The sequence below is a fragment of the Thalassophryne amazonica genome, chromosome 16 (genome assembly GCF_902500255.1).
Source record: "Thalassophryne amazonica chromosome 16, fThaAma1.1, whole genome shotgun sequence".
NCBI classification, from domain to species: domain Eukaryota; kingdom Metazoa; phylum Chordata; class Actinopteri; order Batrachoidiformes; family Batrachoididae; genus Thalassophryne; species Thalassophryne amazonica.
This window is the reverse complement of record NC_047118.1, coordinates 7,373,730-7,388,827: the sequence shown is the minus strand read 5'-3', so window position 1 is coordinate 7,388,827 and position 15,098 is coordinate 7,373,730. Positions and strand designations below refer to the sequence as shown.

Sequence of the window (15,098 nt, the reverse complement as noted above, 5' to 3'; positions counted from 1 at the left end):
CTTCAACTTGATGGGCGGCACAATCAAAGTGAGCCTTACATCACAACTGGGCGCGCATCATGGCAGGAAATGGGGCATTCGTCAGTTGGTGCGTCATGTTTGATTATGGAAGAGGACGGGTTCACTGCAGTTGATTCATAAACAATATCAGATTTTTGTCTTAACAAGGTAATTAATTTAACTTCAGAAAGCAGAGGAAATGAAAGGCATCAGAGGGCTGATCCATACCTTACACGCTAGTAAATATACATGTATCTGTAATGGTGTTTTTGACTATGTATGACTCCTGAGTGACTTTGTGATGTCATTCATGCCAGTCAATCATAAATGCTTTGTTGATCAATATATTCTTTAGATCATCTATCTAGCCTTCTTGGTTGTTGAGATATACAAAAAAAGAGGTTCTTTTTCCGACCACAGTTTCCTCGAAGCCACACTTGTGGGACACTTAGACAAATTTCACATCCAGCTCAACAGTGATTGTCTGCTCACTGTTTTCGTGCTGACAGTGCAAATGGCCACACAGTGCCAAGCGAGCGGTGTTAGATGTTCGTGCATGTCACCTGGAATTTGTCCGACACCTGCCGCGAGAGGGTTTGATGGGCTCTCACAGCGCACACTCTGTCTTTCACCCGCTAGTGTGCGCAGATAGTTGTAGCAACAAGTGTACAAGGCGTTAGAGGCAGCTGTGATTTTACACGTATTGCATACGATTCCTGCTTCATACGCACTTCATGTGCAATTCGACCAAATCTGCACTATGTGTAAAGGGGACCTTATTGAAGTGAGTACAAACATTTTATTGTAAGTGAACTTAATCATTTGGAGGTGAGGATTATTTATATCTAGACAATCTTAACAAAAAGCACAAATTTTAATAAACAGTTAATGACTATCAGTGACAGCACAGAGGTCCTGCTTTATTTGTTAAAAAAAAAAAATACTCTTCTTGTCCTTAAAGCTCCGTGCCACAGGCAGAGGGCGCTGTGGGCTGGCAGAGAGGAGTTGTAACTTTTGCAGGCCTGACTCTTTGACTCCTGAGTGTGAAGCTGCCCACAACACCAATAAAACCCTTCTAAAGATTCCATCATCAAAGCCTGGAATTATTCTCTCTCTTCATGTTTTTCCCCCCACACATCTGGGGTCAAAGTGTCAAACAGCCTGGTCCTGCACCTACTCCACATCCAGTCCTTTTTTCTTTCTTCCTTGTCCTTTCCATTACCATCACATTCCTTGTCCATTCTTCCCAAACCACCTCAACCTAGTTCTCTCCGCTCCTTTCATTACCTCTCCCATTCTGTGAGTTGGTCGTTCAAACACTGTTCAGTGTTCATGCAAACACGAATATCTCTTAAAATCAAGCAACTTTTTGCAAATATCTCAAAGAATTGTAACAATGTGAGCAAGGAAGGCAAATATGATTTTCTTCTAAAGTATTATTTGGGCCCAGAAAGAAGAGACAAGAGCTTGTTGCAAAGAAAACAAAGATGGATCGAACTGCAGCAAAAAAAATCATATCAGCCGGGCTCTAATAAAGAATATACTAACTAAAATGTAAAGAATGCTGATAAAATACAACACTGAAAAAAGACTTCTGTAAATTTTCTTGATTTAAATGTATACATTTGTCCAACTAATATATTTTCCTGATGTAGTCCAGTAAGAGATAGAGGAAAAATATGCTCATTGCAGTTACAACTACCTAAAATATAAAGAAAGCTGATAAAATACTACACCCTAAAAAGGTTTCTGGAAACTTTCTTGATGACAAATGTGTCTGTTACACTTACAACTAACTAAAATATAAAGAATGCTGATAAAATGCTACACTGAAATAAGTAATTCATAATTAATTTATTAATGTGATACAAAAATGTACAACTGTACATAAAAAGCACACATTATGCTCAAATACAAGTATAAAAATTGTCAAGAGATGATTGATACACCATCAAAAATATTAAAACTCTCAAAGGAAGCTATAAAGATTGGCCCAAATAAAAAAGATTTCTTGAAACTTTCTTGATTTAAATGTGTACATTTGTCCAACTAACATATTTTCCTGATGTATACCGGTAAGACATAGATGACAAATGTGTCTGTTACACTTACAACTAACTAAAATATAAAGAATGCTGATAAAATGCTACACTGAAATAAGTAATTCATAATTCATTTATTAATGTGATACAAAAAGTGTACAACTGTACATAAAAAGCACACATTATGCACAAATACAAGTATAAAAATTGTCAAGAGATGATTGATACACCATCAAAAATATTAAAACTCTCAAAGGAAGCTATAAAGATTGGCCCAAATAAAAAAGATTTCTTGAAACTTTCTTGATTTAAATGTGTACATTTGTCCAACTAACATATTTTCCTGATGTATACCAGTAAGACATAGATGACAAATGTGTCTGTTACACTTACAACTAACTAAAATATAAAGAATGCTGATAAAATGCTACACTGAAATAAGTAATTCATAATTCATTTATTAATGTGATACAAAAAGTGTACAACTGTACATAAAAAGCACACATTATGCACAAATACAAGTATAAAAATTGTCAAGAGATGATTGATACACCATCAAAAATATTAAAACTCTCAAAGGAAGCTATAAAGATTGGCCCAAATAAAAAAGATTTCTTGAAACTTTCTTGATTTAAATGTGTACATTTGTCCAACTAACATATTTTCCTGATGTATACCAGTAAGACATAGATGACAAATGTGTCTGTTACACTTACAACTAACTAAAATATAAAGAATGCTGATAAAATGCTACACTGAAATAAGTAATTCATAATTCATTTATTAATGTGATACAAAAATGTACAACTGTACATAAAAAGCACACATTATGCTCAAATACAAGTATAAAAATTGTCAAGAGATGATTGATACACCATCAAAAATATTAAAACTCTCAAAGGAAGCTATAAAGATTGGCCCAAATAAAAAAGATTTCTTGAAACTTTCTTGATTTAAATGTGTACATTTGTCCAACTAACATATTTTCCTGATGTATACCAGTAAGACATAGATGACAAATGTGTCTGTTACACTTACAACTAACTAAAATATAAAGAATGCTGATAAAATGCTACACTGAAATAAGTAATTCATAATTCATTTATTAATGTGATACAAAAAGTGTACAACTGTACATAAAAAGCACACATTATGCACAAATACAAGTATAAAAATTGTCAAGAGATGATCGATACACCATCAAAAATACAAAAAATCTCAAAGGAAACTTATAAAAATTGGCCTGAATAAAAAAAGAGTTGTGGTAATTTTGTTGATTTAAACGTGTACATTTGTTGAACATGTGAATAGCAACTGACATATTTGTGGATCTCAACTGCAGTTTTGCACTGAGAATGTCTCAGTATTGCATAACTGAGCAAAGTGATGAATGTGTGTGTTCGGTGATCCACCAATGCTGAATCACCCTTCACAAACAGAATTTTCAGTTTTGCAAATAAACATTTATTTGTAAAAACCGACACACAAGTTATAAATCAGAAATTTGTGTCTGTGGATCACAAAGCAGGTGATTCTAAGTGATGCGTGTGCATTGATACCACATTTTAGAGGAGCATGGGTGACTAAAACATATACCTTGGTATTTATAAAGCAATTTACTATATATTATTCATTTCAACGACATTTTGTGGAGCCCCTCCAACTTTTACCCCAGCCCCCCAACAAAAATTTCCTGGCGCCACCACTGGTCGAATTAACATATTTTCCTGATGTAAGATATTGATTAAAAATGTCAGTTCCACATTTTGATCATTGAAATCAAGACAATTCACAAAATCACACAACTGTTTCCCCCCCCAATGTACACTTGGAAAAAAAAAAGTATTTGTCATGTCATTAAAGCTCACCTTTGTGCACCTTTTCCGGGTTTTATTTTGAAGGCTGAGTCACCCGTTGTTCCCGTATGGGGCGGGTGACTTGACGTTTCCAGGCAGCGCGAGCCGCATTTGTTATACATCTGATGCGGTCTGGCGGAAGAAGAGGAGGAGAAGAAGGAGAAGGAGGAGAGGGGTCGAGCTGAACGTCCCGAAACAACGGGAACAGAGTGGGCTTATGTATTTATTTATTAATTTTTTTTCTAAGGAGGAAGGAAGCCGGATAAGTGGCGGCCGTATAAAGTTAGCTTGGCCGCGGCGGTGCTGCTCACAGACCTCCGCGGGACGTGTGCGCGTGTTGCTCCTTGCTGCGGCTGAACGGTGCGCGCTGTCCAATGAATGGAGTTGCTTTCTGCCTTGTTGGAATACCACCCTACTCGGAGAACCACGTAAGTAGTCACAGCAGCACTTTGGTGCTGCAGGGCTGGTCAGAGAGCGTGATTTCCTAAGAGGATTAACACCAGTTTACACAGCTACTGTGTGCAGACTATCGTGGTGTTGTAGTCTGCAGAAAAGTACTACACAAAAGCTGCTCCCAGGGGCGGCTCCAGGGTTTCTGACTTGGTGGGTCTTGTGTAGGTGGTTGCATAATTGTGGACTGACGGCTATACTAAAATACGAAATGGACAAAATGGAATACAAAATGGGGACTGATTATTACGAAATGGGCGTAAATAATCATGAAATGGGATCAATAAACGTTAATTTCATGAAATGCGTGATGATCTGTGATAATGTGCAAAATGGGATCAAATGTGCTGCTACTGTGGAATCAATTTTGGGTTAAGCATATTTTATTATATGAGTAATCTATGATATAAAGTTTGTTTTATCGTAATTGAGTGCATGTAACGAAATGTATCGTAATTCTAGGCTCCATTTCGCTCCATTTCATTACATTTTACAGATGAAAGATGGAATTTTCACCTGTAAAATTCCATCTTTCACCTCATGAAATATTCTTACCATTGCACGAATGAAGAAACATTCATTATTTGTATACTATTGCACTCGTGATTACAGTACATCAAGCCTTAAATGCACAACTAACTCAACCACTAATGCAATAAATGTTATTAATATCATTATGTCTGTCTATAGATTCTTAGATAACGCTCACTTTCTTAATCATTTTTGCAATAGCAGCCCAAATTTGCTATGAATCTCAACTATTATTGTAATAGTTATTGTAATAGCAAACATATTGGTTAACTCAGAGCAAACCTTTAGTGGTTAGCTCAAATATGGCAACATTTTGCTGTCATTGTAATTCTGTTACCGTAGGTTGCCCTATTAATTCATAACTGTAAGTTGTGCTTGTCAAAAGAAATTTCTGTCCTTTTATCTGTCTGTCCTTACAGCAAAACTTTCTGCGCCCTAAAACTCAAGAACTGTAAAATGCACAAATCAAAATTTTTATACATTAATAGTGGGAGGTCAAAGCTCTGCCTGCCAAAAAAAAAAAAAAATCATGCATTTTTGACATTTATAAATGCCTTTTTTCACTTTTATTTATTTAATTATTATTATTATTTTTTTTTACTGAATTTCAGGTTTGAAGTAGGAAATGTACCAGAAGCTTTGAAATGCTCACATCATCCAAAACCTGCTCAAATAAGTTAATTTTTGGTGAAAATAAGATGGGCTGGCAGCCAAAAATCAGCTTGCAGTTGTGTCCATTGCCCTTATGGGCAATATACTTGTAATTATAAAGAAAGTGACAATTATGTGATGAAGAATCTATAGACAGACTGCTGTGCCAGTGGAAAGAAGTGCGGGTGAAATTTCAAACATTTATTACAATAGCAGTTGAGGTAACAGTGCATTTGCGCACTTTATTGTTGCAATTATGACAATAACAGGCGTGCATGCGCACATTTTTCACCCAATATTACAATAAATATCACAGTAGTGGTTGAAATTTCTTTGCATTTTCACTCGCTGTTGTAATAATTCCAGAGTTTATATAATCGAAAGTTAAAGTTACATTTTTGGTACTGTTAAAAATATCAATTCTTTAATAATGTTTATTACCTAGCAGTCACAGTGACATGAAATTGTATTTTCAACACTTCAGAGCCTACTTTAATTCTTCAGATTTAAATGTCTAACAGTGTGTTTCTAGGAATAGCACAGACAAAGACCTCAGGTTGGGTTTGAACCCACAACCTTCTGGTTACAAGGAAAACAATATTTTTGAAACTGCATGTCGCAAGAACTCATGTTCTTATTTTTCACTCAGCTCTTAGTTATTCCGAACACTTTCTGAGAGTTAAAATTCTGCTTGAAGACAGCTACATCAATGCTGATATTATCAACTTAAAGTCTTCCAGTAACACTTTAAGAGTTAAAGTCAAGTTTGAAATACTTGACTGAGATTTTTAACACTGTAGGTTTTTTTTTTTGTTTTTTTTTTTGCTGTGAGCTGAACCAAAAATATTTCTGGTGTTTAATCTTGTATGAAGGACAAAATACAGTTGTTTTGCTTTGCTGGAATATTTACATTCACCCTGATTGGTCATCTAGTGTACCATGTGATATATGTGTATTTTGTGGGCGTGGCCTTGTGGTTGAAAGTTGGCATGTTGCTTTTAGGACGGGCTTTGATTTACTCAGAGATTCTGTTTTGGTCTTTGTCATGTTTATTTAAAAAAGTTGAACATTAGTCTGTGAATTTGGAGTCGTGTGTGTGAGACAGATATTTTACAGGGTTGTGAGGTCCTTGCGGTGTGTTTCAGGCCCTCTCTGGGCTTATCAGCCTCTGTTGTCACTCTGTTTATTTTGCTGATTCTCACAGTAACTCTCTTTGTAATTAGGAGTTACTGCTTTGTGTTTCGTGAATTGTCCGTCTATCTTTGGCTCGTTTTGTTTTCTTTTTTCCCCGATGGAGCTTCTGTGTCTTTCTTGTGGTGAAGTTTATCCCCTCCAGCGATGAATGATGTTTCCTCCTCTGTGGTCGTACCTTAAAATAACCTCTGCTTCTCTCTTCAGATGCATTGAATTCACTTTTATCTTTTTATTTCCATGCCTGTTACTTGGAGTGTTGCAGGGAAACGATCAGGCCCTTTGTGGTAAATGTGTAGCAACCGTTGTGCATCCCCCATAAAGCTCTCATCTTCAGCACACACTCGTAAAACTCCACGTAAAGTGTCTGATAACCTTGCACTCTTTTTTGCACGTGCCTCTCTGCGCAGAAGGTCCTCCATGCTGCCGACCTCAACTCATCTCACTTTTTTCATTCCTGACTTTTGACCCCACACGTGTCAGCCAATAAAACAATGTCAGTCTGCAGCCACGTGTCGCCACGGAGAGAATGAAAGAGTCTGTATGCTAGAGGCGGTTCTGCTGATGTCTAGCGGGACTAGTTGTGTCTTGTTTGCAGGCAGCGGGCTGTGATCATGTCGTGCAGATCAATGGAGTTGTGTTTGCATGGAGCTTGTGTGCGGTAGGGCGGGGCCGACATCAGGTGCTTCTTCATCCCTAAGTGCTGCACCGGCAGAGTGTATTGATGATGGGAAACATGAGAGCACTGTTATGAAGCTCATGAGCCGAGTCAGTCAATGTTAGGTTCCTTGTGTGTCCTTCCATGGCCTGTTTTGCATCTGTGTGTTTGTGTTCTTTGACACGCTGCATCCTTGTGCTGTATTTTAAGGTTTCTTAAATGTTTGTGTCCAGATGTGATGCTGACAATATTGATGATGGAATCTTTTATTTTTTGCTGATCCTCTTCCTTTCCTCAACCTTTCCGTGCCTCCTTTTTCCTCGCTCGTGCTCCTGATTCGGTAAATGGAAATATCCCTGGGATCACTCGTGACAGTCACTTTTAAGACTCAAACTTCAGACCCATGCTTTCAACACAGTTGACCCACAAACTGCCTCTTTCTGAAATAGTCTACTGATCCAGGACGACCACTTCAGAAAGGTTGCAGACCTCAGACCACAGCAGCCAAGCTGGTCTAGGATCAGTTCCTGGGCCAAGCACTGTTAAGTGAAAAAAGCTGTGTAATGCTGCAGGGGAAGGCATTTCTGTGATCATTAGCAGATGGTGTTACCACATAACACAGCCAACGCTGTAGTGCAGAGAATTCATGGTGACTGTTGGAACTACTACTGATGTCCATTTTTGCACAATGCATCTGGTGTCTGTCTCTGTTCTGCTGTATTTAATAATAATTCTTAACTACATAACAGATTTTATAGTGATTTTCCGTTTGTGTCCAAGACATATACCTCGTGCACCCTCTTTTTGTAGCAGTAAGTTAAGCAAACCGTGCTGATCAAAATCAGTTCTGCTGTAACTTTGGAATTTTTGTGCCAAACTCTGCTGTAAAAACTTAACACTTACCTGGTGAGAAGGTTGTTTAACGGGTACTTAGGGAGCCTCACTGAGGAGTATCACTTGCATCATGAGAGAACATCCGCTATGACATTTTGGCAATGGGACCATGAGGACCACGGCAACTGGGGCCTTGTCCACATGGAAACGGATATGATCTTTTTCTTTGTTGTTTTCAGAAAGTGTTCCATAAACATGGCACTGTTTCAGGAAATATCCGCATACATATGAAACCACTGAAAACCCTGTAGCATATATGCCAGCCCAGTGTGTGGCACTGTAGCACTCACAGAAAAAAATTAAGAAGAAGGAGGCATGGAGCATGTGCATACGGAGTTGAACTTCTTCTATGTCGACTAAACTACAAGACAATGTTGACTAGTGAGCACTTCTCCTTTGCCGAGATAATCCATCCCAACTCACATGTGTGGCATATTAAGATGCTGATTAGACAGCATGATTATTGCACAGGTGTGCCTTAGGCTGGCCACCGTAAAAGGCCACTCTGAAATGATCAGTTTTATCACACAGCACAAAGCACCAGATGTCGCAAGTTTTGAAGGAGATTGCAGTTGGCATGCTGACTGCAGGAATGTCAACCAGAGCTGTTGCCCATGAATTGAATATTCATTTCTCTACCATAAGCTGTCTCCAAAAGCGTTTCAGAGAATTTAACAGTACATCCAACCGGCCTCACAACTGTAAACCACGTGTAACCACACCAGTCCTGGACCTCCACATCCAGCATGTTCACCTCCAAGATCATCTGAGACCAGCCACCCAGACAGCTGCTGCAACAATCGGTTTGCGGAACCAAAGGATTTCTGCACAAATGGTCAGAAACCATCTCAGAGAAGTTCACCTCATCGGGGTCTCGACCTGACTGCAGTTTATTGTCGTAACTGATTTGAGTGGGCAAACGCTCACATTCATTGGCGTCTGGCTGCTGATCAACTCTTTGCGAAGGGGTTGTGTTGCACTACATGAGGAAAATGGTGGTCACACCAGGTACTGACTGGTTTTCTGACCCCCTCCCAATAAAGCAAGACTGCACATTTCATAGTGACCTTTTATTGTGGCCAGCCTAAGGCACACCTGTGCAATAATCATGCTGTCTAATCAGCATCTTGATATGCCACACCCATGAGTTGGGATGGATTATCTTGTCAAAGGAGAAGTGGTCACTGACACAGATTTAGACAGATTTGTGAACAATATTTAAGAGAAACAGGTCTTTCGTGTATATACAAAATGCTTTAGAACTTTGAGTTCAGCTCAAGAAAAATGGGAGAAAAACAAAAGTGCTGCATTTATATTTTGTTCAGTGTAGTTTGACAAGTTTCACCTGAATCAGGGCGATTCCAGCTCTTCCCAAGGCACTTCATGCTTGAATCCTGTCTGCTTTGGAACTATCAGTTGAAGTCTTTCTCAACAAAAAAATCCTGGGCAAAGATCTTATTTTATTTAGAACTACATCACACCACAAAAACTAAAAACACTCACACTTTTGCTGCATTACATATTAATGCAACTTCATGTTTTGCAGTGTGCAGTTCATTAATATCATCAAACTTTCTCTCTTATCCTTCATACAGCCCCCCACCCCACCCCCCACCGCACAGCTACCCACCCCCCTCATCCATAATTATTAACCTGCAGAGCGTGCATGTTGGTAGACCCTCACCACTCATGTACGCATAGTCAAACACAAGTAGCCTCAAATAAATAGACACTCCAGCATGCTTAAATCACACAGTCAGACTTAAACAGGTGCACAAACATCACGTGTTCACATTGGATTTATTTCTTTGCATTCAGACTGAGTTTCGAAGCGCTAGTTCAATGGAGTGTTTGGATTTGGTCTACCTCTCATGTTTGCATGAGGAAGTCCTTGATGCTGTGCAAACATAGTGCCGTGCGTGCATGGGTTTGCGAAGGACATCAGTCATCACTGACCTTGTTTTCTGTGGCAGGGTGGAGCAGCAGATGTAGTACTGCTCTGCAAAGCAGGTGTGGTTCCGTTGCTAATGCATCTTCATTGATCTCTTTTGCATGGTTGGTCAGGCAAATCAACGGGATTTTCTCTCTCAGAGCCATAACTGACTATAAATAATTCAGTTATTTATTTATTGCAAATGGCTGTGAATATAATTACTGTGATAATTATTGTGTATTTAGAGGAAGTGATTGATGGATGAAGAAAATTGCCTGCCGAGTGCTGAATTTGATTGACACCAGATTCACAACTGTTTACTAACTAGGCTAAATTTTCCAGTGGTTTTTGGACGTGTTTTATGGTCTTGATTTTCATGTTACATTACTCCCAACACATAAAACCATTTCCCTTCTGTGTTACATCACCATAGGTTGAAAGAGATGTTTGAGTGTGATTGTCTGGAATAATTGTTCTGATTATTAAATCATCTGGTACATTGGTAGGTGTCAAAAGACTTTATAAAAACAATTTGCACATTATATTACTGATTGCTTTGTTCTGTTCAGTTATATTATTTTTCTGATTGGTACCTTGTTCTGAGGGTATTTAAATGTGTATAGTAACTGGTGCAGGGGGTGGGCATTTATAAGCTTTTGCTTCAGCCCACACCCTTTCGGCCACACCCAGTTGGGAAAACATTTGATTTATTGTTGTATTTTCTTCTGTTTTTTGCATTTGTTTTGTTAGTAAGAGATTCTTATGTTGGTATTCTGTTTATGTGCATGCTGAATAAAACTTATTCATTCATTCATTGTTAAATTGAGATCTTTGAGTAATTTAAACCCAAATTCTGTTCTTATCTCAATCATCGTGTTGGGAAAGTGTAGTGACACGGACCCACAACAGGGGGCGCAAATGAACGGACAATAGAGGGAGTTAAATTTGAACACTTTACTGTTGTGAATGTCACAACCACACACAGCAGATTATAGAATAAATACAAGTCAATGGATAAAGGTGTCGTGTGGGCAGGCTCGACGATAGGAGACGTCCGTCTGGAGATGAACCGGAACCACATGATTTCCACCGCCACCGAACCCGAAGAATACTGGAGCCGCCAGGTCCCGAATTCCCCAGGTGGCCACTGTCTCAGCGTGTCGGATCTGGTACTGCTGGCGAAGAGCAAAGACAGTCAAGTGTGGGTGTGTGTACACCCCGTAACAACAACGGTGGGAATTCCACCTCCACCTCTAACACACACTCGTGCAGCGTCTGAGTACCACTTATCTGGTGGGACATAGAACGAAACAGTCGCGGCCCACGCCGGTCCTCTGGGTAGACAGCTGCAACAAAGTAGCTCTTGAAATCAATTAGTACAATACGCAGGCAGAGAAAGTTACCTCCAAGAAGCACGATATCTCGGTGACGTGGTGGAGGTGTCATCCTGCTTTTATCTGGGGTGAAGTGCAGATGATCGGTGACAGCTGTCATAGTTGATGAGTGACAGCTGTCACCTCGGCTGTTCCTGTAAGGCGGCAGCGCCCCCTCGTGCCTGAAGCCTGCACTTCAGGCAGGGCCCCCTCTGGTGGTGGGCCAGCAGTACCTCCTCTTCTGGCACCCCACACAACAGGACCCCCCCTCAACGGGCGCCTCCTGGCGCCCGACCAGGCTTGTCCGGGTGGCGATGGTAGAAATCGGCCAGGAGGGCCGGGTCCAGGATGAAGCTCCTCTTCACCCAGGAGCGTTCTTCGGGTCCATACCCCTCCCAGTCCACCAAATATTGGAAACCCCGGCCCATTCGACGGACATCCAGGAGCTGGCGTACTGTCCAAGCTGGCTCCCCATCGATGATACGGGCAGGAGGCGGCGCCGGACCGGGTGTACAGAGGGGTGAGGTGTGATATGGTTTCAACCTTGACACGTGAAAGACTGGATGGATCCGCAGTGAGGCCGGGAGTTGGAGCCTCACTGCGGCGGAACTGAGGACCTTGAGGATCCGGAAGGGCCCTATGTATCGGTCCTTTAGTTTGGGGGAAGCCACCTGGAGAGGTATGTCCCGTGTGGATAACCATACCTCCTGCCCGGGCTGATATGCGGGAGCCGGGGACCGTCGACGGTCTGTATGGGACTTTGCCCTCGTCCGGGCCCTCAACAAGGCCGAACGGGCGGTGCGCCACACCCGATGGCATCTCCGCAGGTGGGCCTGGACCGAGGGTACACCGACCTCTCCCTCCACCACAGGAAACAAAGGGGGCTGGTACCCCAGACACACCTCGAACGGGGAGAGGCCGGTGGCAGAGGACACTTGGCTGTTATGCGCATACTCGATCCAGGCCAGGTGTTCACTCCAAGCCGTCGGGTGTGCGGATGTAGTACATCGCAGGGCCTGCTCCAGCTCTTGATTAGCCCGTTCAGCCTGTCCGTTGGTGTGAGGGTGATACCCAGACGAGAGGCTCACGGTGGCCCCCAGCTCCCGGCAGAAACTCTTCCAAACATGCGAGGAAAACTGGGGACCACGATCTGAGACGATGTCTGTTGGTATCCCATGCAGACGTACGACATGGTGGACCAGGAGATCCGCTGTCTCCTGGGCCGACGGGAGCTTCGGGAGGGCCACGAAGTGGGCCGCCTTGGAGAACCGGTCCACTATCGTGAGGATGGTGGTGTGACCCCGGGACGGCGGGAGGCCCGTGACGAAATCCAGACCGATGTGGGACCAGGGGCGATGAGGCACAGGAAGCGGCTGAAGGAGTCCCTGTGCCTTTTGGTGGTCCGCCTTGCCCCTGGCGCAGGTGGTGCAGGCCTGGATGTAAGCCCAGACGTCAGCCTCCAGGGACGCCCACCAGAAGCACTGCCGGACCACTGCCACGGTCCTACGCACCCCTGGGTGGCAGGAGAGCTTGGACCCGTGACAGAAGTCCAGGACGGCAGCCCTGGCTTCTGGTGGGACGTATAGTCTATTCTTCGGCCCTGTTCCGTGATCCGGGCTCCGTGCCAGGGCCTCCCGGACGGTCTTCTCCACATCCCAGGTAAGGGTGGCTACGATAGTGGACTCCGGTACGATGGGTTCCGGTGGATCCGACAGCTCAGTCTTGACTTCGTGTTCATGCACCTGGGACAAGGCATCCGACCTCTGGTTTTTGGTCCCGGGGCGGTAGGTGATCCGGAAGTCAAAACGGCCGAAGAACAGTGACCAGCGGGCTTGCCTGGGGTTCAGTCGCCTGGCGGTCCTGATATACTCCAGGTTCCGGTGGTCAGTAAAAACCGTGAAAGGCACTGACGCTCCCTCCAGCAGGTGTCTCCACTCCTCAAGAGCCACTTTCACTGCTAAGAGTTCTCGATTGCTCACGTCATAGTTCCGCTCTGCTGGGGTCAACCTGCGGGAGAAATAGGCACACGGGTGAAGAACCTTATCGGTCTCTCCGCTCTGGGATAGCACGGCTCCTATCCCTGAGTCAGAGGCGTCCACTTCAACCACAAACTGGCGACTGGGATCGGGCTGCACCAAGACGGGTGCAGTCGAGAAGCGCTGTTTCAACTCCCTGAACGCGGCATCGCACCGATCCGACCAGGTGAAGGGAACTTTTGGTGAGGTCAGGGCTGCCAGGGGGCTAACTACCTGACTATACCCCTTGATGAACCTCCTGTAAAAATTTGCGACGCCGAGGAACTGTTGCAGCTTCCTCCGGCTCGTAGGTTGGGGCCAGTCTCTCACCGCCGCGACCTTGGCCGGATCCGGGGCGACGGAGTTGGAGGAGATGATAAACCCCAGGAAGGACAAAGAGGTGCGGTGAAACTCACACTTCTCGCCCTTCACAAACAGCCGGTTCTCCAACAACCGCTGCAGGACCTGACGTACATGCCGTACATGAGTCTCAGGGTCCGGAGAAAAAATGAGTATATCGTCCAGATACACGAAGACGAATCGATGCAGGAAGTCCCGCAAGACGTCATTTACCAAAGCTTGGAACGTCGCGGGGGCGTTAGTGAGGCCGAACGGCATGACCAGGTACTCAAAATGACCTAACGGGGTGTTGAATGCTGTCTTCCACTCGTCTCCCTTCCGGACCCGAACTAGGTGATATGTGTTCCTAAGATCCAGCTTTGTGAATATTTTGGCTCCATGCAGGGGGGTGAACACCGAATCCAACAAAGGCAACGGGTATCGGTTGCGAACCGTGATCTCGTTCAGCCCCCGATAATCAATGCATGGACGAAGACCGCCATCTTTCTTGCCCACAAAAAAGAAACCTGCTCCCATTGGGGAGGTGGAGTTCCGGATCAGCCCGGCAGCTAAGGAGTCCCGGATGTAGGTCTCCATCGATTCGCGCTCAGGTCGTGAGAGGTTGTACAGCCTGCTGGACGGGAACTCCACGCCTGGAATCAAATCGATGGCGCAATCGTACGGACGGTGCGGGGGAAGGGTGAGTGCCCGATCCTTGCTGAAAACGTCAGCAGGATCGTGGTACTCAACCGGCACCGCCGACAGATTGGGAGGGACTTTGGCCTGCTCCTTAGCCTGGGAACCGGGTGGGACCGAGGATCCTAAACACACCCGATGGCAGGTCTCGCTCCACTGTACCACCACCCCGGACGGCCAATCAATCCGGGGATTGTGTTTTAGCATCCACGGGAAGTCCAAAATCACGCGGGAGGTAGAAGGAGTCACAAAAAACTCGATCTCCTCCCGATGATTCCCAGACACCACCAGAGTTACAGGTGGTGTCTTGTGCATGATTAAAGGGAGAAGGGTGCCATCTAGTGCCCGCACCTGCAATGGCGAAGGAAGCGCCACCAGAGGGAGCCCTACCTCCCTTGCCCATCTGCTGTCTAGCAGATTCCCTTCGGACCCCGTGTTCACCAGTGCTGGGGCTTGAAGGGTTAATTCC

The 15,098-nt window shown here is 43.6% G+C and overlaps 1 protein-coding gene across 2 annotated transcripts in view; it reads left to right on the top strand.

Annotated features, from left to right (window-relative positions):
- Positions 1-15,098, top strand: part of arhgap23a (Rho GTPase activating protein 23a) — a 201,235-nt gene that overhangs the window by 37,279 nt on the left and 148,858 nt on the right. The window contains exon 1 of one of the 2 annotated variants that reach the window (XM_034189546.1): positions 4,046-4,326. The exons of the other annotated variant lie outside the window; for it this stretch is intronic. Within the exon in view, the coding sequence (XP_034045437.1) occupies positions 4,273-4,326 (54 nt within the window). The 5' untranslated portion in view covers positions 4,046-4,272. Of the gene's footprint in view, positions 1-4,045; positions 4,327-15,098 lie in introns of those variants that run through there. 2 annotated transcript variants of the gene reach the window in all.